Here is a 26,959-nt window from a genome sequence, read left to right on the forward strand (position 1 = left end):
TCTTCTGTGCTCCTGGCCCCTCCTTCCCGTTCAGTGCCCCCACAGCAAGCAGCTTGCTATGGGGGCACCGAGCTGAGTCCCAGCTCCCTGTGTCCATTCAGACATGGAGAGACCCAGCCCCTGCCCCTCGCTCCCCTGATTGGCTAGCTGACTTTGATTGACAGCAGCAGGAGCCAATGGTGCCGCTGCTGTGTCTCAGCAAAGCAGGAAGGAGAATCTGGATGGCTAAGACACTCGTGGACATCGCTGGACAAAGAGGGACCTCAGGTAAGTGTTAGGGTGGCTACCACACACAGAAGGCTTTTTGTCTTAATGCATAGAAGGCATTAAGATAAAAAACCTTCTGTCTTTACAACTCCTTTAATATGTACAGTCTGGAGGACAGACATGACTACATTAATAAAGGGTGAGCATAAGATTTAGGAGGGCAGTATTTTCAATATGAAGCCAAAGTCAAGAACATGGGGACATGACCATAAACCAACAGGAGGAAAGTTCAAAACTAATCTCAGAAAGTATTTTACTGAAAGAATAGTTGATGCTTGGAATAGACTTTCAGAAAAGGTAGCAAGTCAGTCAACAGTAAGTGGACTGAAACATGCTTGGGGCAAACATAGATCTATACTGGGACAAAAAAGTTAACATATATAAAATTGAAAAAATAAATGGGGCAGACCACTTGTTTTTTTCTGCCATCACTCTATGTTGTAATTGTTTTACATTAGAATAAACGTTATACTTACCTGCTCTGTGCAGCAGTTTTACACAGAGTGGCTTGGATCCTACTCTTCTCGGGTCCCCCGCTGGGCTCCTGGCTTCTCCCTCCTGTTGGGTGCCCCCACAGCAAACAGCTTGCTATGGGGGCACCCGAGCAGAGTCGCTGCTGTGTGTCTATTCACACACTGAGCCACGAATTGGCCCCGCCCCTCCATCTCCTAAATGGCCTAATGGCTGTGATTGACAGCAGCGGGAGCCAAAAGGTTCCCACTGCTGCCAATAGCCAATCAGGAATGCAAGTCCCCAGTGAGGCAAGGCTCTAGTGGATATCGATGGATCAAGAGGGGGGCTCCTGCACACAGAAGGTTTTTTACCTTCATGCATAGAATGCATGAAGGTAAAAAAACCTTGTGCCTTTACAACCACTTTATAACAATCCAGCTTTCAGGCAGGGATGCTTTAAAAGCAGGTTCAACATGACACATTTTGTTCACTGTAAGTAAAAGCCATCAATCTGTATACTAAAATTACATGTTGATTTCATTATCTCATTCAAAACAAGGATATTACTATTGATTTCCCATTCTGGGTATAGAGCCAGAACAAACCAATCTGGCAGAGTTCTCCATATAAAGCCCTTTCTTGTAAACGATGATAATTACAAAATGAGAGTCAGAGCTTCATAAAGACAAAAAAATGATTGTATTCTCTGTTTGCTTTATAGAAAAACACACAGACTGGTTTGCCCAGATATGTGCACACTGAGTAATTCAGTCATAAAGCCTTGAATGAAGCAATAAATGATGTCAATGCACAGCTTCACCAAATGCTTAAAAAGCTGCTTAGTAATAATCATATAAAAACATATGTCTGCATGAGACTGATACAGCAAGTTTCATTCTCATGTAGGACCCTATGCAGCAAGGAAACAAAGGACGTGGTAGGTAAATAGGGTGAGGCATTGTCTGCAAACAAAGGATCACTTTAGCAGACACAAAGCGTGACAACATCAAAGGGAACATCTGTTTGCTTCACTCTGGTGTATTTTTACATGACTGATTCTTCATGGTTCTACGCGACCTTTCCAACGAGAGCAAATATTGTTTACGCCTTTCCCAACACTGGCTATTAATGCTGAAATTCAGAAAAGGTGTTTGTGACAAGTTTTACTGGGTGTTGTCTGCACTGATGAAAGCACACAAAATTATTTAGGAAATATAATTATTCTCCCTGGGTATTAGTGACCTACACAGCCAGCAAAATATAAAGGCATGGCTAGAATTGCAAAGAAAAGATGTTCCCTCGCCAGGCTCTCACAGGTAAATGAAAGCTGTGATATGGTTTATGATGATACCAACCCTTCAGAAGGAAAAAATGTATAGCTTTCTAAGGGCTCATTCACACCAGTGGCTGTGCATTATGCTGTGCTTGGTGCTGGGTGTAAAAACCACATCACACTGCTTACCCATTTTTTTTATATTTCATTGAAACATCACAAAACGAACTACTATTTTTTTCAGCTCCGTTATGTCATATGCGTTTACATGCACTGCGCTGTGTAAAAATACAGGCATGCTGCACTTTTCTGCAGCACACCTGTATAGTGTGAATAGGGCCAATAAAGCACAATTGTTTTCTATGTGCCCTTGTGCTGAGCCTGCATCAGCGCATCCTAACGCACTTCATGTGACCGATCAAAGAAAAGCACCCAATTTAGGTGATCATACATATTTGTTTATTAATAACATAAAGGCATCCTTTATGACACACCTGAGTGGCTTCTAATGCTGACTCCCTACGCCCTCTCAAATTGACTTTTACTACACAGGAGAATCCAGGACGCGAATACCAAGCCCTATTCTGGTAAAAAACAAAATTAGATGCTTTTTCATTATTTTTAATAGAACATTGCATCCATTTGTGTTTTTATCTGCCTTAAAGCGGAGTTCCACCCAAAAGTGGGACATCTGCTTATTCGTCTCCACCTCCCCCCTCCCGATGCACCGTCTCTCGGAAGTTCGGCCCCCCTCCTCCTTCCTCCGCAGCCGGGCCAATTAGGAAGCGCAATGCAATTCGCACATGCACAGTAGGGAACCGGCTGTGAAGCCGAAAGGCTTCATTGCCGGGTTCCCTTACCAGGAATGGCGGCAGCTGCAACAAACAGCCGATCCGAAGATCGTCTGGGGTGCCGACATTGTGGGCTCCCTGGACAGGTAAGTGTCCATATATTAAAAGTCAGCAGCTGTAGTATTAGTAGCTGCTGTTTTTTTATTAAAATTTAATTTAAGGCTCCGCTTTAAACGATAAATTTCCTTTTTTTAATAAAATAATAAAAACGCACTTTTTCTTTGCAGGTAAAAAAAAATGTGCATTTTTTTATTTTATTTTTTTGAGCCTGTAAAGCATGGCACTAGCAATCAGAAGATCGCTGGTGCCATGCAAGTCTCCTCCAGATCTGTCATTGTATGTGTGTACCCATATATCCGTTTGGGCAAGCAGATACAATCTCAAAGGAAGAGTCAACTAACTACCATGGCGCTCCACATCGTCGTGGTAGTTCATTGAGAGCTACAAGCCAACAGTCGCAAAGGATGCCAGGGCTTGTAGTTAATTCACACACAAAGCTGTGTGAATGAATCACGAGGCCGTGTGGGCGAAGCCTCGCATGGCCGCACGGATTTAAAAAACTGACAGCTAGTACCAGAAGTTTCTCCCTGCTGCTGTCACAGGAAGGGGGAAAATCGGGTAGTGGCTGCAGCATTGGGAACATGTTATATGTTCCACCCTAAAAACGGGTGGAACATGTAACACGTTTTCCAAAAGTGAACTTAATGTGTATATATGGTTAAAAAAAAAAAAAAAAAAAAAAAAAAAAAACTAAACCACTCCATATTTTCAATACATGCAAATTTCCCCAGGTCTTGTATCTTTAGAAGTGCTGTGACTGACTAGCAAAAGAAAAATCTATTTATCCTGACAGAAATACGATGTGCTACTAACTTTTTGTAGTGGGCCAAAATAGGATTTTTATAACAGCTTACCTGTAAAATCCTTTTCTTTTGAGGTACATCACAGGACACAGGGCCTCAGTAATTACTGATGGGTTATAGGGTATCACTAGGTGATTGGACACTGGTCACACCCTAGACAGGAAGTTCAACCCCCTATATAACCCCTCCCCTTACTGAGGATACCTCAGTTTTGTAGCAAAGCAATATAAGTGTATTAGAAGAGGGGCGTGACCTCTGTGTCCCGTGATGTACCTCAAAAGAAAAGGATTTTACAGGTAAGCTGTTATAAAAATTAAAAAAGTTATTTTCTTTCTCGTACATCACGGGACACAGAGCCTCAGTAATTACTGATGGGATGTCCCAGAGCAATGCTATTTGAGGGGAGGGGACCACACAACGTAGGGTGTAATCATACCTGAGGACTTCGTACCGCTGCCTGCAGCACACTACGCCCAAAGGCGATATCCTCATGCCTTCCCATATCCACCTGATAAAATCTGGTGAATGTATGGACTGAAGACCAGGTTGCGGCCTTGCAGATTTGAGCCATAGAGGCCCGGTGATGCACCGCCCAAGAAGCACTAATAGCCCTTGTGGAGTGTGCCTTGATTTGAAAAGGTGGAATTTTCTGTTTCAAACCGTAAGCTTGAATAATCATTTGTCGAATCCATTTTGAAAATGGTAGACTTTGACGCTTCCTGTCCTCTATTGGGACCTTCCGGTAGTACGAACAAAACATCCGTTTTGCGAATTTGAGCAGTTGCTTCCAGATAGGCCTTGAATGCTCTTACTACATCCAAAGAATGTAGTGACTTTTCTTCCGTAGAACAGGGATCTGGAAAAAAGGAAGGCAGAACAATATCTTGGTTTAGATGAAAATCTGAAACCACTTTCGGTAGAAAGCTAGGATGAATACCACTCTATCCTTGTGTATGATTAAATAAGACTCTTTACAGGAAAGAGCTGCTAATTCTGATACTCTTCTAGCAGAAGAAATGGCTACCAGAAAAATTTACTTTCTTGTCAACAAGACCAAGAGAATTTGACGTATTGGTTCAAAAGGCTGTTTCTGTAAAACTGACAGAACCAAAATTCAAGTCCCAGGGGTTTAGGGGCGCCTTAACCGGAGGATTAAGACGCGTCGCCCCCTGCATAAAGTTTCGGACCAAAGAATGTGAAGCAAGTGGCCGCTGAAATAATACTGATAAGGCCGAGACCTGGCCCTTGATGGTACTCAAGGTCAGCTTCATCTCTAATCCCATTTGTAGAAAGTCAAGAATTCTACCTATTACATATTTTCTGGGATGCCAACCCCTGGATTCACACCAGGATACATACGTTTTCCAAACTCTATGATAAATCACTCTGGAAGCTGGCTTCCTTGCATTGATCAAGGTAGAGATCACAGGATCTGAAAGCCCACGACTCTTCAGAATGTGGGTTTTAATAGCCAAACCGTCAAATTTAGCATTTGTAAGGCAGGATGGAACACTGGACCTTGAGATAACAGGTCTGGACGTGACGGTAGGGTCCACGGGGAACCTACTGTCATCTTTACCATTTCTGCATACCAAGCTCTCCTGGGCCAAGCTGGGGCCACCAGAAGTACTGACTTCTTTTCCTGCCTGATCCTGCGAAGGAGTCGCGGAAGTAGCAGAATAGGAGGGAATGCATAAATCAGTGAGAACCGATGCCACGGAATCACCAACGCATCTGTCCCGCATGCAAGAGGATCCTTTGTTCTTGCCACAAACCTGTCGATCTTTTTGTTGAATCTGGATGCAAAGAGTTCTACATCTGGAACCCCCCCCATCTTTGGCATATGGCCCAAAAGACGTCGGGGTGTAGAGACCATTCCCGTGGGACTAACCGCTGGCGACTCAGATAGTCTGCCTGCCAGTTCTCTATCCACGGAATGAAAACTGCCGATATGCATGGCAAATGCTTTTCTGCCCAGACTAAAATCTGGTTCACTTCTGACGTACTGTAGGAGACAGACGCATTGGAAAATCTAATGCCTGCACTTTCTTGTTCCAGGCACACAGGATACTGTGTTGCAGCAGTCTCGAATGAAACTGAGCATAGGGAACTGCTTCGAATGAAGCCACCATCTTTCCCAGCAGCCTCATACAGGCGGATAGAAGGACCCTTCTTTGTCCTGACTACCTGAATCAGTTCTTTTAAGGCACTGATCTTTGCCTGAGGTAAAAATAAATACCTTCTTTTGGCTTGTATCTATGACCAGGCCCAAATACTCTAGTCTTCTTACTGGTTTTAAGGAAGAATTTTCTAAGTTGAGAATCCAACCCAGGTATTCCAAGTAGGTGACTGTGGTGACCAAGTTCTGGTCCAGGCAGGCTACCGACCGGTCTGTCAAGAGCAGGTCGTCTAGGTATGCTATTACTGTTATACCTTGGGCCAGAGAAGGAGCCAAGATCTTTGTAAACACCCGAGGTGCAGTAGCTAGCCCGAAAGGCAGGGCTATAAACTGAAAGTGGCGTTTTTCTACTTCGAACCGCAAGTACTTTTGATGAGCAGGGAAAATGGGTACATGCAGGTACACATCCTTGATGTCTATTGACGCCAGAAGTTCTCCTCCTTGTAGGATGGAGACTACTGATCGAATTGATTCCATGCAAAAGGATCGAATCCTTAGGAATCGGTTTAGATCCTTTAGATCCAGAATGGGTCTGACATCTCCATTTGGTTTTGGAACCGTGAAAAGGTTTGAATAAAACCCCAATCCCTGCTCTTCCGTGGGAACCACCACAATGACCTTTTGCGACAATAGTCGCTCCAACGCTAGAAGGAGAGGCTGCTTTTTTTCTGGATCTCTGGGGACATTTGATCTGAGGAAACGAGGAGAGGGGAATACTCGGAACTCCAGTTTGTAACCTAGAGTTACCGTGGAGATCACCCATCTGTCCGGGAAATCTTCCTGCCAGAGCTTTGAGAACTGTAGCAGTCTTCCCCCCACCTGAGCGAGCGGGGGCGCTCCTTCATAAAGAGGCTTTAGTGTCTTGTCTGGTAGGCTTCTTCCCCCAGGACTTCTTTTGTCCCTGGGGTTGGCTCTGAAATTTATTTCTTGAGCCTGACGGAGGCGGCCATCGCAACTGCCTGGATACTGATGCTCCTGGCACTGGGGAGAGAGCCCGTTTAAAAGAGGGACGTTTACTCTTTTTCTTAACTGGTAAGAGTGTGCTTTTCCCACTAGAGATCTTTTGGATATAATTGTCCAAATCCTCTCCAAACAGCCTTGCACCATGAAATGGAAATCCAGCCAGAAGCTTCTTACATGGTGATTCGGCTGACCAATTTTTCAACCATAAGATTCTACGCATATGCACCAACCCAAGCGAAAGGCGAGAAGTTTGGATGATATCTCTGATTGCGTCAACAGCAAAACATAAAGCCGCTGGAAGGTTGGCCAACCCCTGGGCTTGCTGTTCAGGTAAAACTTTGAGGACCTGTTTAACATGGTCTCTCAAGTATTGACAGACTCCAATTGCTGCCACTGCAGGTTGAGCTTTAACAGGAATTCCATTTTTTTATCAGTTGGATCCCTAAGCATCTGAGCGTTGTCGACAGGATAGGTCAGGCTTTTATTTACGGAGGAAATGGCGGCGTCAACTGCCGGTATACCCCACATTTTTCTAAATTTTTCCTCCATAGTATAAAGTGTTGAAAACTTTTTAGGCGGAAAAAAATGTTTATCTGGGTTATCCCACTCAGAATAAATGAGCTTTTCTGGTAAACTATGAACAGGAAAAGCATGTGTTGTTTGAGGAGGCTTCAGTGAACCCAAAGAAGAGGAGGGTTCTTTAACTGACTCAGATACGGGCAACTTAAATGTGGAGTGGACCAATCCAGCAAAAATTTGCACTAACGCCTTCGCATCCTGAAAAGCTGAAGAAGGCCCTTCTCCACTTGATTCCTCAGAAGAGGAATCATCAGTCTCATCCCGATCCTCTGAGAGGGATTCCTCTCCTTTTTCCCCCAGAGTTCCCCAGCTTGAGGGTCCTGGGTAACAGAGGGAGACCTAGTGCGTTTTCTTCCACTGAGTGAAGATGCGATTAAGGCCATTAGTCTTTCCTCTAATCCATTAATGGTTGAGGAAAAATCCTCCTGCGTAATATATACAGGGGCTGAAGTGCCAGAAGCAGATGCAGCCCCTGACCCTGACGGCTCACCCTGGCCAGCTATCCCAGGTCCTATAGGGGGGGAAGGTGCTGCAGAAGGGGTGTCCTCAGAGCCTGAGGGAGATCCCCTAGAGCCTCTGGTTTTCGGGGCATTTCTACCCCCATAGTGCCAAGCAACAAGGTGGAGGTATCACACAAAAAACACTGACTGCTGAGCGATGTAGTTCAACAACTGCCGCTGCTACCAATGCCCAGTCTGGTGTTTAAAGTAAATGCTGCCTGGGAGAATGCCTGTGTCCCACCTCACATGCGCCCGTCAGCTCTCTGTCCCTCCATAGGCTGTGTGCACCTGAAAGAGAGTGTATAGCCAGCGATGTGGGCGTCTAATCACGCTGGACATCGCGTTAACGCGCCGCCTCCTCCGACCACCCCTCAGGCCCCCCCCCCCGTCGGCTTTTTCAAAAACATGTGCTTTCCCGCGCGAGCCGAGGCTCCGATCCTCAGGACAAGCATGGAGGGGAGGCTGGGGCGGAGGAGAGAGAGAAGGGCCGGTGGATGGGAACCTGCCAGAAATGGCGGTAGCGGCGGCGGGTGGTGCGGTATACTACCACTGCTTGCTCAAGCTCACCCCGGCCCCCCAAGCCATGGGGGGAGAATCCCTGAAGGAGAGAACCCCCCCCAACCCATCCTACCTGGAGCCTGGCTGGAGGAGCGTACAGTGTGGACACTGAGACAGACGGAACAAGCATGAAAAGGTATGTGCTCTTGACAGCCCCCCGGTGGCGACTATAGGCATAGCATACATTTACTTAAAGGAGAAAACCTACTAGAATTAAAAAATTCTTGAGGAGTCTCTCTTACCTTATCCAGCTGCAGGGTTCTGTTATGCAGACCCAATCTTCACCTCTCACGGTGGGCTCCGTTTGAAAAAACCTTCAGAGACTGGGGCTCCCTTAAATAGGAAGATCCGCAGTTCTGGGCCCGTAAAGCACCCCGCCAGGGATATGGCTGAAAAAAACAAATACTGGATCCCGGGGTCCAGCTCTCTAAAAAGAGAAGCGTTACAGGTAAAACCTCGTTTCTTCGGACATGAGGCACGGGTACCATCCAATTTGGCCTGAAAAAGCACTTTGAATGGATCCGGTTGCATGGCTTGCCCCAGTATAGGATATTCCTTTGGAGCTCAGCACAGCACATCTTATTCGTGACCAACACCTAAGACACTGGCGAAAAAACTGAGGTATCCCCAGTAAGGGGAGGGGTTATATAGGGGGTTGAACTTCCTGTCTAGGGTGTGACCAGTGTCCAATCACCTAGTGATACCATATAACCCATCAGTAATTACTGAGGCTCTGTGTCCCGTGATATACGAGAAAGAAATTGTGTTATCTGTCTTGCCCAGTACTCTTTTTCACTACAAAACATCTCCCCCTATGTTCTAGAGATGAGGAGGGGAAGGTGTTCTGTGGTCCTAGCTCTTCCTGTTCTAGGGAGACAGCACAGCTCCTACCTAGATACACTAAGAAGAAAAGAAAAAAAAAGCCTGGGAAAAGTGTATACAGATTCAGAATACTTTGTATTTTAGTAATTTCCCTTTGGGATTAAATAATTACATTCAAAAACCCTGGAAGGGTTCCCAACCCCAAACGGTACCACGGATTCCTCCTCCAGCGAACGTTTGGGTCTCATGCAATTGAGACAAGGGGATAAGGAGAAAAAAGGCTCCACATAGTGTAAATTCCGGATTACCAGGAAATTTTATTGCATTAAAAAAAAGATTCCAATAAAAATTCGGGTAAAAACAAAGTTCATAAAAGTAACAAAGGTACATGTAGCGCAGTGTACAGATGATCGAGATGGCGTCATACACCCGACGCGTTTCGTCTTAAAAAGACTTCAGGACCCTCTTGTCATGGATCAAGGACAACTGTAACCTTACCGTACTTAACGGTGCAAGCTCATACGACTCACCGCCAACGGCCTGTGAGTCCACCTCGTCCGGTAAGGGCATTTTATATCACTTTTTTGTCGGGTCAAGCATTGGAAAAGTCTATTGAGGACAGGAATAGATGCTACTGTGATATTTACATCTATGGTCCAGGATTCTTTTGTTAAATTGAATGAACTGTTCAATACCCCAGGAACTTGCCATTTACCCCCACCCCAATTCGCAACATATATGTTTGTGTTTTTGATTTAAGGGTTTGCGATTATTTATATTGTGTATACACAATCCACATGTTTTCACTATATTATATGTTGATACTAATGACTATTTAGATCACTTGATTTTTTCATATACAGTCCACTAATAACCTGTTCACCTGCTGGGTCTAGCAGGACCTAGTATCTGATATGCACACAGGTGTTATATATGACACATTTCTTTGCACAATATAGCGCTACACTTTTTCTTTTTCTCAACCCATAGATAGATATATATATATCTATCTATCTATCTATCTATCTATCTATCTATCTATCTATCTATCTATCTATGCCAGCCCCTCTATTAGAGGCTGGCATAGCACACTATGTCTTTAGTTTTACAAAACTAGCAGTGTAGATCAGTGTTAATGTCGTCGACTAAAACATTTTAGTCGACTAAATGAATATTATTTTAGTTGACTAAAATACAACTAAAACAACTGAGATGACTAAAATATGACTAAAACTAAAATGGCATTTTAGTCAAAAGACTAATGCCCTGTACACACGGTTGGATTTTCCGACGGAAAATGTGTGATAGGACCTTGTTGTCGGAAATTCCGACCATGTATAGGCTCCATCACACATTTTCCATTGGATTTTCCGACACAAAGTTTGAGAGCAGGATATAAAATTTTCCGACAACAAAATCCGTTGTCGGAAATTCCGATCGCGTGTACACAAATCCGACGGACAAAGTGCCACGCATGCTCAGAATAAATAAAGAGATGAAAGCTATTGGCCACTGCCCCGTTTATAGTCCCGACGTACGTGTGTTACGTCACCCCGTTCAGAACAATCGGATTTTCCGACAACTTTGTGTGACCGTGTGTATGCAAGACAAGTTTGAGCCAACATCCGTCGGAAAAAATCCTAGGATTTTGTTGTCGGAATGTCCGATCAATGTCCGACCGTGTGTATGGGGCATTAGACTAAAACTAAATTGAAATTTGACTTCAAAATGAACACTGGTCTGTAGTGCATGTTCATACCTCAATGCCATAATAAATAACACATAAGATTTTTCACTCCAGCAGTATATAATGAGTTTGGAAATTGTAGAGAAATGTTAACTAATGCATTACAATTAAATTACACCTATTTCGATTTTAGACGACTAAAATGAGTTTTAGTTGACTAAAATGTACTGGGCATTTTAGTCGACTAAAATGTACTGGAGATTTAGTCGACTAAATACAACTAAAACTAAAACAATTGCAGAAGACTAAAATGGGACTAAAACTAAAATGCCATTTTAGTCCTAAGACTAATGCCCTGTACACATGGTCGGATTTTCAGACGGAAAAAGTGCGATCGGATTGTGTTGTTGGAAATTCCGATCGTGTGTGGGCTCCATCGGACTTTTTCTATCGGAATTTCCAACACACAAAGTTTGAGAGCAGGCTATAACATTTTCCAACAACAAATCTGATCGGTTAAATTCCGATCGTGTGTACACAAATCCGACACACAAAGTGCCACGCATGCTCAGAATAAACAAAGACAAAAGCAATTGGCTACTGCCACGTTTATAGTCCTGACGTACGTGTTTTACTTCACCGCGTTCAGAATGATCGGATTTTCCGACAACTTTGTGCGACCGTGTGTACGCAAGAGAAGTTTGAACCAATATCCGTCGGAAAAAAAAATCCATGGATTTTGTTGTCGGAATGTCCGATCAATGTCCGACCGTGTGTACAGGGCATAAGACTAAAACTAAATCTAAATTTGCTGCCAACTGGTGTAGATACCTAATTTGAGCTGTCTTCAGGCCAGTGACATGACTCGCAGCCGCTTTCCAGCTCTGATGGATGGCTTCTGAAGGAGGGGCCGTGATCTCCCTCTGACGTCAGCCGGGGAGATCACGTGACCACTCTTCTCCTCCACAGAAGCCCTGTCTCGTGGGTATAAAGCGCCCACGAGTCATGTGACCGGCCTGAAGACAGCTCAACCTAGGTATTTACACTGCTTGTTTTGTAAAACAAATGACATAGCGTGCTATGCCAGTCTCTAATAGAGAGGCTGGCAGTGAAAATGTAATGTTTTTTTTTTACAAGCAATAGTGGCGGGGCCGGGCCGGAGACAGACATAGAGGCAGATGACAGGGAGGAAGGAGGGGGTAAGGGGGGAGAGAGAGAAGAGCAGAGGGAACAGCGTATGATGGAGGGATGCACTTAGACCACAGTGATCAGGGCGGTGCTAACCTGGTTATTGTGGTCTTTTTAGAGAGGGGATACAGGAAGCGCAATGTTCAGGGTTTTTTTTTTCTTTTACAGTTTAGAGGGGGGCAGATTACACAGCACAAGCGCTGTGCTGTGTAATCTGCTTTAAGGGACCAGAAACATTTTTTTTTCTTTTTTGGGTTAACAAACACTTTAACCGCTTGCCAACCGCCTCACACAGATATACTGCGGCAGAAGGGCTCGTACAGGCAAAACCACGTACCTGTACGTTGCCCTTTAAGAGGCGGCCAGCGGGCGGTTAACCCCTTCACTGACAGTGTCATTTACACAGGAATCAGTGCATTTTTATAGCACTGATTGCTGTATAAATGACAATGGTCCCAAAAAATGTGTCAAAAATGTCCGATGTGTCCTCCATAATGTCACAGTCACGATAAAAATCGCTGATCACCGCCATTTAAAAAAAAAAAATAAATATTAATAAAAATGTCATAAAACTATCCCCTATTTTGTAAACGCTATAACTTTTGCGCAAACCGATCAATAATCGCTTATTGCGATTTTTTTTACCAAAAATATGTAGAAGAATACGTATGGGCCTAAACTGAGGAAAAAAATAGTTTTTTTTATATATTTTTGGGGGATATTTATTATAGCAAAAATTAAAAAAATAATGCGTTTTGTTCAAAATTGTCGCTCTATTTTTGTTTATAGCGCAAAAAATAAAAACCGCAGAGGCGATCAAATACCACCAAAAGAAAGCTCTATTTGTGGGGGGAAAAAAAGGACGTCAATTTTGTTTGGGAGCCACGTCGCACGACCGCGCAATTGTCAGTTAAAGCGACGCAGTGCCGAATCGCAAAAAGTGCTCTGGTCAGGAAGGGGGTAAATTCTTCCGGGGCTGAAGCGGTTAAAGACTTTAAATCCAATCCAACATCACCACTGGCCTTGCAAATCAGTTTGTGGAGTTTGTTAAAGTTGTTTTTTTCGTTCAACTCAGTAGGGCTCAGGAGGAGTCGCTGTAGTAACTACCTGATGTTAGTACAGCAATCCCCCTGCTGTTCTATTGTGTTCTGACAGGGGCCGAGAGCTGAGCGCACTTATCGCGAGCCGATCGGCAGACCTTTTTTGGTCACGCCCCTTCGATAGAAGCCGGCCGAACCGACTCTAGTCTACACAAGCTGAATGCCAGCCGGTTTCTATTCAACCAGCCGATGCCGCCCAATATTAGGCCCGTGTGTTATATGCTTAAAGCGGAGTTCCACCTGTTTTTTTAGTTTATTAAAAGTCAGCAGCTACAAAAAGCATAGCTGCTGTTTTTTAACAAACAGACACTCACCTGTCCCACGGTCCAGCTATGTGGCCGCCTGGAGCCTCGCTCCTTTCCCCCTTTTCTCTCCTCGGTGCCATCATAGCAACTGTGGGCACCCGGCCGTGACAGCTTACATCTTCAGGCCGGGCACACGAGTCGTGCTGCGCTCTACTATTGGCCAGCCAATCTTCTGGGACCTGTGTTGGCAGGGAGGGGCTGTGCTGGCAGGGAGGGGCCGCCTAGGGCGAGAGGAGTCACCACCTAGGCGGCCAAAATTAGCATTATTTTGTGGTGTCGAGCCTGGTGGATATCATAGCTACCCCAAAGATCTTATTTGGATATCTTACAAAATGAAATCCAGAGGCCCATCTTCCCAACACCAGAAACAAGCGTGTTTGACCCCCAGACTGCAAAGCTAAGGGTCCATTTTTCTGGGGAGTAGGGATATGAGAGGGGAGTGTGGCACAAGGCACAGCATGTTTACATGAAGCACTTCAGCACCTTTTAACTTTTGGAGCACCGAGCACTTTATAAAAGAGACTAATATTGCAGTGCAATTTGTCACAATAATGATTATTATATACTGTAAGCGATATTTTGATTGTTACTGTAAAGACAGCCAATAAAAGGAGACTATGATTTTTTTTTTTTCTTAGAGTCACAAAAATATGGAACAGCAAAAAGGTAAATGTAAATCGCATTAACAATTACTTTCAAGCAAAAATGATCATAGTATCTCAGTGTAAACTCATTGTAAGGACAACAAAGTTGCCTTTTAACATTGAGCGGTGTTCTATGTAAGGCATAAGTTCACATCTTTGTCTGTTAAAAAAGGGTACATACTGATTTTTTGGATCAAAAGAACAAAACATAGCTAAGATTTATTTGCCTCATCACAAAAAAAAAAAAAAGAAAAGAAAAAAAAAAAAAGAAAAATTATATATAAGCTAGGACTTACCCTCTCATGAAGTTAAAACCATGTGCACAAACAAGAATATTGCCATAGGAATCAACTTTCAAGAGATTTCCATAAATTGTATCAAACACCAAACCTCTGGGGGAAGAAAACAGATTATGAAACACACACCCTTAAGATGCAGTTATTACAAGTAAACAAATGTAAAGTTTGAACTAAACAGCTCATTAAAAACACAGATATGCTGAGAAAGATCTAAAAGAAGAAGCTCTGGCAAAAGTCATAATCCTAATTATATGTCCCACATATATGTCCTGATTTACTCTTATAGTTGCAATCATCTGCACAGTTCAAAACGGTTTTCCCTAAATAACATTAAAGGGGTTGTAAAGGTAAAAATTTTTTCACCTTAATGCATTCTATGCATTAAGGTGAAAAAACTTCTGACAGAACCGCCGCCCCCAGGCCCCCCGTTTTACTTACCTGACGCCTCGAAAGTCAGCTTCGCGTTCCCGACATCTGTTCCTCCGCTCACCCTGGCCGCTGATTGGCTGCAGTGGATGGATTGAAAGCAGCGCAGCCATTGGCTCGCGCTGCTGTCAATCACATCCGATGACGCGGCGCGCCGGGGGGCGGGGCCGAGTGATACAGCGACCGGCTATAGCCGCCGGCTGTATCACGGGAGCGCGCCCGCAAGCACTCACCACCGTGCGAGGGAGCTCGCATTAAGGTGGTGAATGCTTGCGGGGAGGAGCTGAAACAGCCGCCGAGGGACCCCAGAAGACGAGGTTCGGGGCCACTCTGTGCAGAACGAGCTGCACAGTGAAGGTAAGTATAACATGTTTGTTATTTTAAAAAAAAAAAAAAAACACCTTTACAAACGCTTTAAGGATACAAACCCATCACCCATGAGTGACTATGTTTATTAAAAGCTGATGAACTTGGGCAAAGCAAGAGTCCTAATGAACTTGTGTGCTGCCCATCCTTCTTGCAGCCTTAAGTCGGGTACACACTATTCGATTTTTTTTTGTTCAACCCCGCGGGTTGAATGAAGAAAAAAAAAAAAAAATGTCGGCTCTGTTCGGAGCCGCTGTACTAACCATGCAAAGTTAGTTCAGCGATCTCCCCCGCTGAGCTGTTGTGTTCTGAGAGTGGGACCCCCCCCCCACCAACAGAACACTCCGATCAGCGCTCTCTGCCATTGATGATCGGTCGGAATGCTGGTTTTCCAGCATGCACATCTGGCTTCTTTCGGACAGACCAACATACACATGGGCCTAATGTCGGCCGTTTTTTTTTTTTATCCGCCCGTTGTCACCCGACATTCAGAATATGTGTACGGGGCTTTAGTACTGCTGTACACGGATTATAGGAAAGGAATTTGAACAAACCGTATTTAGAAATTAGTAAAAACATCAAAGAACATGAAGCCATAAAAAATTATAGCAGTATTAAACTCAAAAGCAAACATTTATTATATAGCATTTACCAGTTCTTAGTTAAAACATAGGTAATGGCTGCTTTCGTTTTCTTTTTTAGGCGACATTTCCTTTTTACCTGGTGATCCAGCCAGAAAGTCTGTTTTTCAACAGAACAAGCTGATCTCCTGCATATGCATTATTTAAGAGTGCTGCTACAAACAATTTACCACTGACAGAGGTGCTTCCAATTATTTATTTTTATTTATGTAAAACTTTTATCTCAAAAGAAAAACTGTAACTGATTTTAATGTGTGAACTGGAGTTTGACTTCAATTTGTTAGTGTATCTAAATCTGCTAGTACTAACACATTTACCCCCCCCCCCCCCCCCCCCCGACGGACAATGCTGCTGTCTACAGGAGGAGTGTTATGGCCAGATCACCAGGTGAAAACAGAGAAGAAAAAGGCCTAAAAAAGAAGTCTGATGCGGCCACCACATGGAATGATTGGTAAATTGTAATATATTGCACTTTTGGTTTTAGCGGCGTTTCTAGTTTTAGCGGCGCTTTACCGCCGTTTTAGCGTCACTTTTCGGCCACTAGTGGGGCGCTTTTAACCCCCGCTAACGGCCAAATAAAGGGTTAAAAGCGCCCGTGTTGCGGTGCTACCGAATCGCTTTGCAGGCGCTTCGGCATTCATTTCAATGAGCAGGGCGTTTTGGGAGCAGTTGCATGACTTTTTTTCCCCGTCCTGCAAGCACACGTCCCAGTGTAAAAGCACTCGGGCTTTCACACTGGGGAGGCATGAGAGGCGCTTTCAGGCGCTATTTTTAGCGCTAAAACCCCTGAAAAGCGCCTCAGTGTGAAAGGGTCTAATACATTAGAAGATTATCTCACGAAGCAGCCCATACATTACACACATTAAGTATAATTTCACACCTGGTGGGGAACGTTGGGTCATAGACAAAACTTAGAAGTTCTTGAGGATAACCGATAGATACCAATCTTTCAACCGTCAGGTCAAAACCAAGAGATTCATATTCTGGAGACTTGTATACTGAAGAGAAAAAGGATTACATTAAAGTGGTTGCAACCATAAAAACAAACAAAAAAATAATGTTCCTGTTCCTTTAAAGCACGATATAAAGCATTTTTGCAGTGTCATTTGTCCCAATACAGGTTATACAATACCTGGTTGATCCTGCCTGTTCCAGTGTGCTGACCATGCTAATCATAGTTGCTGATCCATGATAGCGTGGTCAGATTACATGCCTCCATCATCCTGCTTTGTTCAGAGTCTCTGCATCTCCCTCCTCCCTCCCCGACTGTCATTTCCATAGTCTGTGCTCGGTGCAAGATCTCCCCCTCCTCTTCGCCCCTCCCTCTCCTGCATCTATTCCCTTGTGGCAGTAAAGTAACATATTTTACTTTTATCCTCTGTTTTATGAACATATTAAGTACAGTGTGTGAGTTTTCTCTTAATTTCAAAACAAAATACCTTCTTTGCCCAGCGCTGCTGTGTGGGTCACGTGTCCTCCCTCTGCTAACTTGTATATGTCAGATGGGAATCTTAGCCAATCCCACTGTACTCCCTTAGATTGGGAAGAAGAGTGGAGAACACGTGACCACACAGCAGAGCTGGGCAAAGAAGGTATTAGCTTTATAATAAAAATTAAAACACACACACACACACACACACACACACACTACTTAATATGTTCCTAAAATAGGAGGGGATACATGTAATTTATGTATTTGACAACCATTTTAAATAGACAGGTTTACTCTAAAAAAAAAAAAAAAGATGAAGCCAGTCTGACACAGATGAGTATTTAATGGTATATAGCTGTACATAGGGGGTGGCATATTTAGGAATATGAGCGCAAATTAGTTCCAGGCGCTCAGTGCTGTCTCACAGTAACCAAATTCCTTCTCCATTTACAGTATGGGAACATTACATGGAAATAATTGCATTTTACAAAAAATTACAGCACTGCAGATTGAAAAGGAAAGGTCATTTTTTCAATTACAATATGGCTTGTTTAGTAATTGTATACGCTGTATTATTTTTTTAGTTGTTACTTTTTCCCATGAAAGTGGAGTTGCCCTTTAACCACTTGACCGCCAGAAGATTTACCCCCCTTCATGACCAGGCCATTTTTTGCAATATGACACTGAGTTACTTTAACTGACAATTGCGCGGTTGTGCGACACTGTACTAAAATTTTTTACCTTTTTTTCCCCCCACAAATAGAGCTTTTTTTTGGTTATATTTGATCACCTCTGGGTTTTTTTTTTTAGCGCTACAAAACAAAAAAAGTGACAATTTTGAAACCCCCCCCCCCCCCCCCCCCTTCATTTTCGGCTATAAAACATATCCAATAAGAGAATGAAAAAAAAAAATCGAATTTCCTCATAATTTAGGTCAATATGTATTCTGCTACATATTTTTGGTAAGAAAATCCCAATAAGCATATATTGATTGGTTTACGCAAACATTATAGCGTCTACAAACTTTGGGATATATATACACTGGAATTTTTTATTTTTATTTTTTATTCTAGTAATGGTGGCGATCAGCAACTTATAGGAGGGACTGCGATATTGCAGGGAACAACTGGTCACTAACTGACACTTTGCCTGGAACCAGTGACACTAATTCAGTGATCAATGCTAAAATATACACTGTCACTGTACTAATGACACTGGCTGGGAAGGGGTTAAACATCTAGGTCAATCAAAGGGTTTAATGTGTGCCTAACCAGTGTTTTGGTGTACTGTATGTGCTGCTTTTTCTAAGAGAAGAGATAGATTTAAGTCCCTGCTTTGCAGAGACTCAGGATCGATCTCTTCTCCCCCTGTCAGAATGGCGATCTGCCTTGTTTACATAGGCAGAGCCCCATTCTGTGTTGTTTACCAACGATTGGTGGGAGCTGGAGGACATTGAGTGCCTAGCACCTGCAGATCGGCTTCTGCTGTGATTATTCATAGCAGAAGTGGTGTGCTGGTGTTGCACGTGCGCCCCCCGCAGGCGTAGTCCAGAATTATATAATATATATATATAATCCGGCGCACAGCTGCTGCCCTGTAGCCGTAAAACTGCTATAGAGTGGTCAGTAAGTGGTAATGATACATCTAGCCTCAAGTGTGAAAATTATGTTCCAGAACCAGACAGAAGGAAAACACATTCTGCACAGTGCTTGCTGTTTTTTTGGTACTTTTATTATACTCATAGCAGCTTCAAGTGAAAATCCAATCAACTAAATCTGGTGGGAATACAGCTAGTGAGCAATCAAAACTGAAAGCATATGCAGAACTCTGCAAATATTTTGAATATCATTCAAGATGCTTAAAATAATTCTATTATGCAATTCGTTTTAAATTAGCTGTTACTCTGTAGTAAGTCAGACTTGTTGGAGAGGATTTCCTGAGTTAAGAGGTCTTGTCTGACTGCTGTGTAATCATTGCAACGGTTGAGCAGAGACGGCGCACTCATCACTTAACAAGACCTGCTGTCATACTGATAGTTATATGACTTTGTGCTGTCTGCCATTGTGAAACAGATCACATACTCCCCCCCCAGGCCAAGTCTAGTTGAAGGCCACACAACAATCTGGCACTAGTCCAACAAACACAGTGGTGTATTAATTTTAGGTTCTCCCCCCTCAGATTTCACAGATTTGGATTCTGCAGCTGCTGTAACAGAACAGGATGTTCTCAATGGTAATTAGTAACAGTGCGGTAGAGAAAGTTGTTACAGTTAAAATGTTGCGGAGAGCAGTAGGGGCACAAAAAATTAACTCTACACTGAGAAATTCTTAGCTTTATACGATGGGGGTTCAAATCAAACTGGGACTTTTGAGTTTATATAAATAAAAGAACGAATTTCAAGGAGTGGAAACTGCATTTATTTTCAACATACTCGCCTGGTACATTTATACACTTATCCCAGCTTTTAACTAATGCCTGGAAATCTTTGGCATAGAAAGATTTGTCAGTAGGCCTGAACCATCCTAGGACAGCCTGTTTCACTTCGTCATCACAGTGCTGAAACGCTGACCTCCGAGGAACTCTTTTAGGGGTCCAAAAGGTGGAAATCACTCGGAGCGAGGTCCGGGCAGAAAGGGGGATGTGGCAATATCTCCCAGCCAAGTTACTGTATTGTGTAGTGCGGTGAACAGTATGAGCTTGTGCGGTGTCCTGGAGAAACAGGCCCCCCTTAGTGATCAAACCAGGCCGTTTTCCTGCAGACGCTTATGCACATCACTCAGAACATGATAGGAATATTTACTTTTAATAGTTGCACCAAGGGCTAGAAAATCCACATGGATGTCATGTTTGTCCCAGAAAACACTTGCTACCACTTTACCTGCAGACGTAATTGTTAAAAAATGTTTTGCTGATGGTGAGCCCACATGCTTCCACTGCACTAACAAGATTTGCCATCTTGATTAACGGTCTATCAGCCGGCCCGCGACATGTGTGCCGCCCATCAGTAATTGGACGCACTTGTCACTTACTACTGTGTGTAGTACCACCACGCTAGCATCCCTTCTTATACCTGTAAAATTTAAAAGGCTCTGTTTCACTTGAACGCCCCTCGCACTAACGTCACACGAACAGAAAATAAAAAAACATGCTTTACTATGTATGTTGACCTCCACCAATTATATTTATTTAGCCGCTATAACATTTTATCAGGTTTCATAAACTAGTATCAGATATCATTTAAAACAATATATATATATATATATATATATATATATATATATATATATATATATATATATATATATATATATATATATATATATATATATATATATATATATATATATATATATATATATATATATATATATATCATTCCCCCCAAAAAACCACAGCCAGCTCTCCCTCCTTCCCCTCCCGCTGGCTGCAGCTTCTGCTGGGCAAATCGAAACTGTCCTGTCAGGATGGAGATCGGTGTGTGAGGGAGGGGGCTTGGTAAACATGTTTACCACCCCCCTTCCTTTCCTTGGATGGACATAGTGAGCGATCAGTCTTGATCGCGCCTATGTCCATTGATCACTGGAGAATAGTAAATATTGTTTACTATACTCCAGTTTTGTGAATGAATAGGAATCATCTCTCTATTCATAAGTACAGTGCAGCTTTCAGGATGCAGAGAAGGACTGTCTTCAGTCCCTTTCTCTGTCTCAAAAAAAAACAAAAAAAAAACAAAAAAAAAAAAAAACACATGAAGGGTCTCTTTAGACCTCTAGTATCTCACCCAAAAAAAAAATATTTGAAAAAAAAAAAAAACACCATAGTAAGGCCCCTTTTACACGGACTGTCCAATCAGGTCTACCTGTCAGTTTTTCAGGTGGACCTCATTGGACCTTCCATTTACCCCTATGGAGTGGCAGATGTCAGCGGTGACATGTCTGCTGACATCCAACGCTATCTGATCCGATATTTTCTGCAAAATCCAGGACGGACGGTGGTCCTATTTTCCATCCGTCTGGCAGATCGGATAGGATCAGATGAAAACGGACAGGCGGTCCATTTTCACCTGATCTTCCCATAGTTGAGAGCGGGACTGGGTCTGTCTCAGCTCTGCACAGTGAGCGGAGACGGACCTGTCATCCGCCTGCTCAGTGGGAATTAGTGGAGCGATCCCCCGCTGAGCAAGTGGAGTCCGTTAAACGGAGGCACCCGTGTGAAAGGTGCCTTTGGCCTTGTTCACACAGGGCATACCACAGCATACACCCCTGCAAGGCTGTGTTTACCTGCTCAGCGATGCACAGGTGTTCTGTGCATCCCTGTTCAGGCCATCTCATTGATGTCATCTGGGATGTAGTTAATACACAAACACAGCCGTTGCTCCAAAATTGACATCCATGTTGGTCTAAGTGCATGTCCCAGTGCATGATCTCATACTGCCTGCATTCGGGTCGTGCACCCACATGGATGTCAGACTGGGCGCAGCAACTGTGACCATGCAGCCAATGCATCCCAAATGACATGAATGGGACTGCCTACATGGGGATACAGGGAACACCTGGGCACCCACATGTGGGTAAACACAGCCCTCCATGGGCATACACTTTAGTATGCCCCATGTGAACAAGTCCTAAGAACTTAGCAGGAATTTTGTAAGATTATGTTGTGCACCAATAATGGATTATAGTGTTTTCTTTGTGAAAATAGCGCTTTGCTAAACATTCGCGCAACGATTGCAGGGCCTAAACAAATCAGTAGCACTTTTTTTTATTCTACAGGTCACGTGCTTTCAGAAAATATATGGCTTGAGGGGGTCTATTACAAACTCTAAAAGGCATAAGGGAAAAACAAAAAAAAGCAATGAAAAATTGCAAAAGTGGCCCGGCCAGCTGAGTTTAACCACTTGCCAACCAGGCCAATTCTGACATTTCTCTCCTACATATAAAAATCATAATTTTTTTCCAAAAAAATTACATTAGAACCCCCAAACATTATATGTTTTTAGCAAAGACCCTAGAGAATACAATGGCGGTCGTTGCATCTTTTTATCTTGCATGGTATTTGCGCAGCAATTTTTCAAACGCTTTTTTTTTTTTTTTTTTTTTTTTAAAGTTTTGTGCTTCAAAACAAAAAACAGTAAAGTTAGTCCAATTTGTTTGCATAATGTGAAAAAAGACGACGAGGAGTAAATAGATACCTAACATGTCACGCTTCAAAATTGTGGAATGGCGCCAAACTTTGGTACTTAAAAATCCCCATAGGCGACGCTTTAAAAATTTTTACCGGTTACATGTTTTGAGTTGGAGGAGGTCTAGGGCTAGAATTATTGCTCTCGCTCTAACGCTCGCTGCGATACCTCACATGTGTGGTTTGAACACTGTTTTCATATGTGGACGGGACTTATGTATGCGTTCACTTTTGCATGCGAGAACACGGGGACAGTGGCGCTTTAAAACTTTTTTTTTTTTTTTTTTATTGTTAATTTTACTTTTTTGTTTTTAGTTTGACAATTAAAAAAAAACATTTTTGATCACTTTTATTCCTATTACAAGGAATGTAAACATCTCTTGTAATAGGAATATGGCATGATCGGTCCTCTACAGTAAGATATGGGGTCAATAAGACCCCACATCTCACCTCTAGGCTGGAAAGCCTGAAATAAAATTTAAAAAATAAAAACGATCTCGGCTTCCCAGCCGAGTCAGCACCGTTTGTTTGAATGCAGAGGCTGGGCGTGACGTCATATTATCGAGCCCCGCATCCGAATGATCACAGAGACTCCGGCGACCATCTGGTCCGCCGGAAATCTCTATGGTCACCATCCGGGAGCGGCAGGTCCCGTCTGCGACTCACCAATGGAAGCGGTGAGTCGGTAGAAGCACCAGAGGGCGGTGGGAGACGTCCCCTCTTGCCGCCCATAAGAACAATCAAGCAGCAGAACAGCCGCTATGATCGTTCTTATGGTGTAGCTAAAAAAAAAAAAAAGTTTAAAACACGTAAATATGATACACTTTCCTATCTATTTTGCTAATGCTAGCAGCATGAGGATTAAAAAAAAAATCTATGTTGACTGGGAGAGTGAAGTTACACTTTCATAAAAGGGTGCAGGATATATCCAAGAGGTAACCCAAAGACTTTGCTAATGTATTGAAATCAGAGTGAGCCAACATGCCCAATATGTTTTTTGCTTAGACTACAAGTACTAAAGAAAAATAAAGTGCTGAATTTTGTTTGAACACAACTTGCAGTGGTTCAGAAATTAGAAGGACTAAAACAGTGTAGTACATAAAAGAGTCAGTAGTTCCTGCCTTCATCTATTACTTTTCTAACTTTCTTTTTAATATTAACACTTTCTTTTTAATATTACAAACAAACACTTTGTAACTGGCTGTATAGGACTCTATTTGCAAGCAATGTAGCCAATTCAAGCATGACCTATGTTAGGTGGGCATGCAGGCAGGTTGCCTACAGTGTTGTGTATTAGTTAGGTAGTTGGTTAGCCCAGCCTGGGGAAAGGGTTAACTTTTAGTGCGGAGTTCCTGGGCTTTTTGGTCTTGGGCTGGCCTTCCCTGTGTGATACATAAATAGAAGGAAGGTCTGGCTCTGAGAGCAGCTTCTGAGTCCAGCAGGAGCTTGAAAAGAAAGAAGCACAACAGTACAGGGAACCAGAGAACCCAAGAATCAGAATGTGATGAACCAGTGTTTCGGTGGACGCTACAAGTCCTTGGACAGGATCTTGGACTGGGCTTTGGACTAGCACCTGAAAAAAGGTATGCCTGGGCAGCCACCTAGTCAGTTTAGGCTCTGGACTTTGTTATGTTCATTGTTTGTTTTGCCATGAGAAGTAAAGTAAAAGTTGCCAAACAGTTCTAAGCCTGGTCTGAAGTCATTCAAAGGGGTGCATGATGATATTTCTGCCGTATGAAGGAACAGGGTAAGTAAAGCAGAACAGCCGCTATGATCGTTCTTATGGTGTAGCTAAAAAAAAAAAAAGTTTAAAACACGTAAATATGATACACTTTCCTATCTATTTTGCTAATGCTAGCAGCATGAGGATTAAAAAAAAAAAATCTATGTTGACTGGGAGAGTGAAGTTACACTTTCATAAAAGGGTGCAGGATATATCCAAGAGGTAACCCAAAGACTTTGCTAATGTATTGGAATCAGCCAACATGCCCAATATGTTTTTTGCTTAGCCTACAAGTACTAAAGAAAAATAAAGTGCTGAATTTTGTTAGAACACAAGTCTCAGGGGCGTGACCGGATGCTGAGGTGAGGGAGAAAGGTGCAGCCGGACCTAGTCCCTGCTCAACCCCCGTTCCTATGACGAATACACCAGGGTAATGAGGTGTGGTAGACGCTGCTCACACATCCTCGTGGAGCCTGTTGTTTCCTGGGACGTCGGACGCTGTGCAAGGAGTGGAGGGGAGCCGTTAGCAGCAGCAGAACAAGCCTCGCGCTCGGAGCTCTCTCGGGAGGACTGACAACTGTGCGCCGCCTGTGTGAGAGAGAGGGGAGCGCGCCGGCTCGGGATTGAGCAGGAGCGGCGATGGCTGCCGTGTGAGTAGAGCCGACCTGTGCCCCGTCAACCCTGTACTGGAGGGGTGAGTGACCTGCATAAGTGGGAGCTGGAAGTCATAGTGAGAGGGCTGATGCTAGCCTGTTTAGCAACTTTTGTGGCAACTTGAAATGTCTTTACTGTGTTGGGACACTTAGCATCTCACAGCCAGAGGAGAGTGAGGCAGTGACAACCCTCGTTGAGGGATATACACAGACGTATACACACTGTAAAGGAAGGGAGGGGAAAGGAAAGAAAAAAGGAAAAGGAAAAAAACGGCCCACCATAACCAGAAAGAAGGGGCTGGAGGAGGCATCAGCACAGGAGGGCACAGGGGCTCTAGCACAGCGTAACACCAAAGAGAAAGGAAGCCAGGTTGCTGCCAAATTGGAGCGTTTTGCCCATACACCGAATCAAATGGCAAGTATGACACCTAAAAAGAGCAGTCATGCAGGGGGGACCCAACCCCAAACTAGCCAGCCGGGGAGAAGCGTAGCCCCCATTGGGGGTGCAGCTGCGAATGTATCATTGGATCCAGGGACGAGTGGTATGGTGGAGGGGGGTCCTGGCCCAAATACGGAGATAGGAGATGACGGAGTAATACTTATAGCTGAGAAGGAGCCGTCATTGAGAGATATTCTCTTAGCAGTAAATAGCTGCAAAGTATCTATCACTGGCTTATCAGCACAAATGGAAAGCTTCAAAGATGAATTAGTGTCGGTAAAGAAGGATATGTAGGCGGTCTGCACTCGAACAGCAGCCCTGGAAGACAGGATTAGCCAGATGGAGGATGATGCTTTCCCTTTAAGACAGGAAGTCTCAGCTATGAAAAAACAACTTAATGAATGCATGCAAAAAATGGACAGTATGGAAAACAGGCTACGCAGAGAGAATTTAAGGGTGCTGGGTCTACCTGAGGGCTGCGAAGGCAATAATGCTGTTAAATTTATGGAAGATTGGTTAAAGGAAAGTTTTGGGAGAGAATCACTCTCAGAATTTTTCGCCATTGAGCGTGCACACAGAGTGGCCACTAGGACACATTTTTTGAATGCAAGTGTAAGCTTCAGCAGCTAAAGATTAATTATGCATTATTATATCCAGCACGTCTGCGTATAGTGGTATTGGGGGAAACACATTATTTTGACACTCCCACCGAAGTTGCATCCTGGCTAGAGAGAAATTTGGGAAGAGTACAGCGAGAAGAGGAAAGGTAGAAAAAGCAAGGAACTTGGAAGTCAAAGAATGGACCCTTTTTTTTTTTTCCTGCTCCTCCTGGGGTGTTTTTTTTTTTGGTGTTGTAATACGTATATTTCTATTGATATAGGGGGGTGTGGGAAGGGGGAGTATGTAAATTTAAGGTTTTATAGGCACAATGGAAACAATGGGGATAGCTCCCCTCTTACTGGGTCCGGGGGGTGTAGCTTTGTTTTTCTCACCTTAATTAAATGTGGCCGGTCACTATAGAAGCCACAGGGGTAGGCCCAAAATTGGGCAATGGGGTAAAAAATAGTTGGGGGGTAGGGGGGAGGGGTGGTTGGGTGGTTGGGTGGGGGAAGGGAGGGGAGGAATGTGTGCATGGGTGTGTGGTGGGGAGGGGGGAAGGTTGTTTTTGAAGTAAGGGGAGGAGAAGCAGGGAGAAGTTTAACCCACAAATATCACTGGAGTCACATTAAGAGTTGGTTCAATTTTGTTAAGAGACACAAGGACATAGGATTCACTGATGCATGATAGAGGTGGCTTTAATAGTACTGGGAACTTAAAAAAGAAGCTCACTATATGTTCCTGGAACGTTCGGGGAGTTAAAGACATTTTAAAAAGGCAGTCAATCCTCTCTATCGCTGATAAAGGGGGGGTTCAGATACTGTGCCTGCAGGAGACGCACCTGGATAAGGATTCAATTAAGATAATGATCCATAAAAAATTTCAGATACAGTTTCATTCCACTCACACCTCGTACTCAAAGGGGGTGAGTGTCTTGATAAAATCAGGGCTGGCCTTCTCCTGCAGCCAG

General features: G+C 43.5%; 1 protein-coding gene across 4 annotated transcripts in view; it reads right to left on the minus strand.

The window, feature by feature from the left end:
- Positions 1-26,959, minus strand: part of NT5C2 (5'-nucleotidase, cytosolic II) — a 252,325-nt gene that overhangs the window by 65,114 nt on the left and 160,252 nt on the right. For all 4 annotated transcript variants that reach the window (XM_073596131.1, XM_073596132.1, XM_073596130.1 and 1 more), the window contains 2 exons: positions 16,845-16,962; positions 14,529-14,624 (listed from right to left, as the gene is read on the minus strand). In XM_073596131.1, coding sequence (XP_073452232.1) covers positions 14,529-14,624; positions 16,845-16,962 — 214 coding nt within the window. The remainder of the gene's footprint in view (positions 1-14,528; positions 14,625-16,844; positions 16,963-26,959) is intronic.

This window comes from Aquarana catesbeiana, linkage group LG08 (assembly GCF_042186555.1).
Source record: "Aquarana catesbeiana isolate 2022-GZ linkage group LG08, ASM4218655v1, whole genome shotgun sequence".
Lineage (NCBI taxonomy): Eukaryota > Metazoa > Chordata > Amphibia > Anura > Ranidae > Aquarana > Aquarana catesbeiana.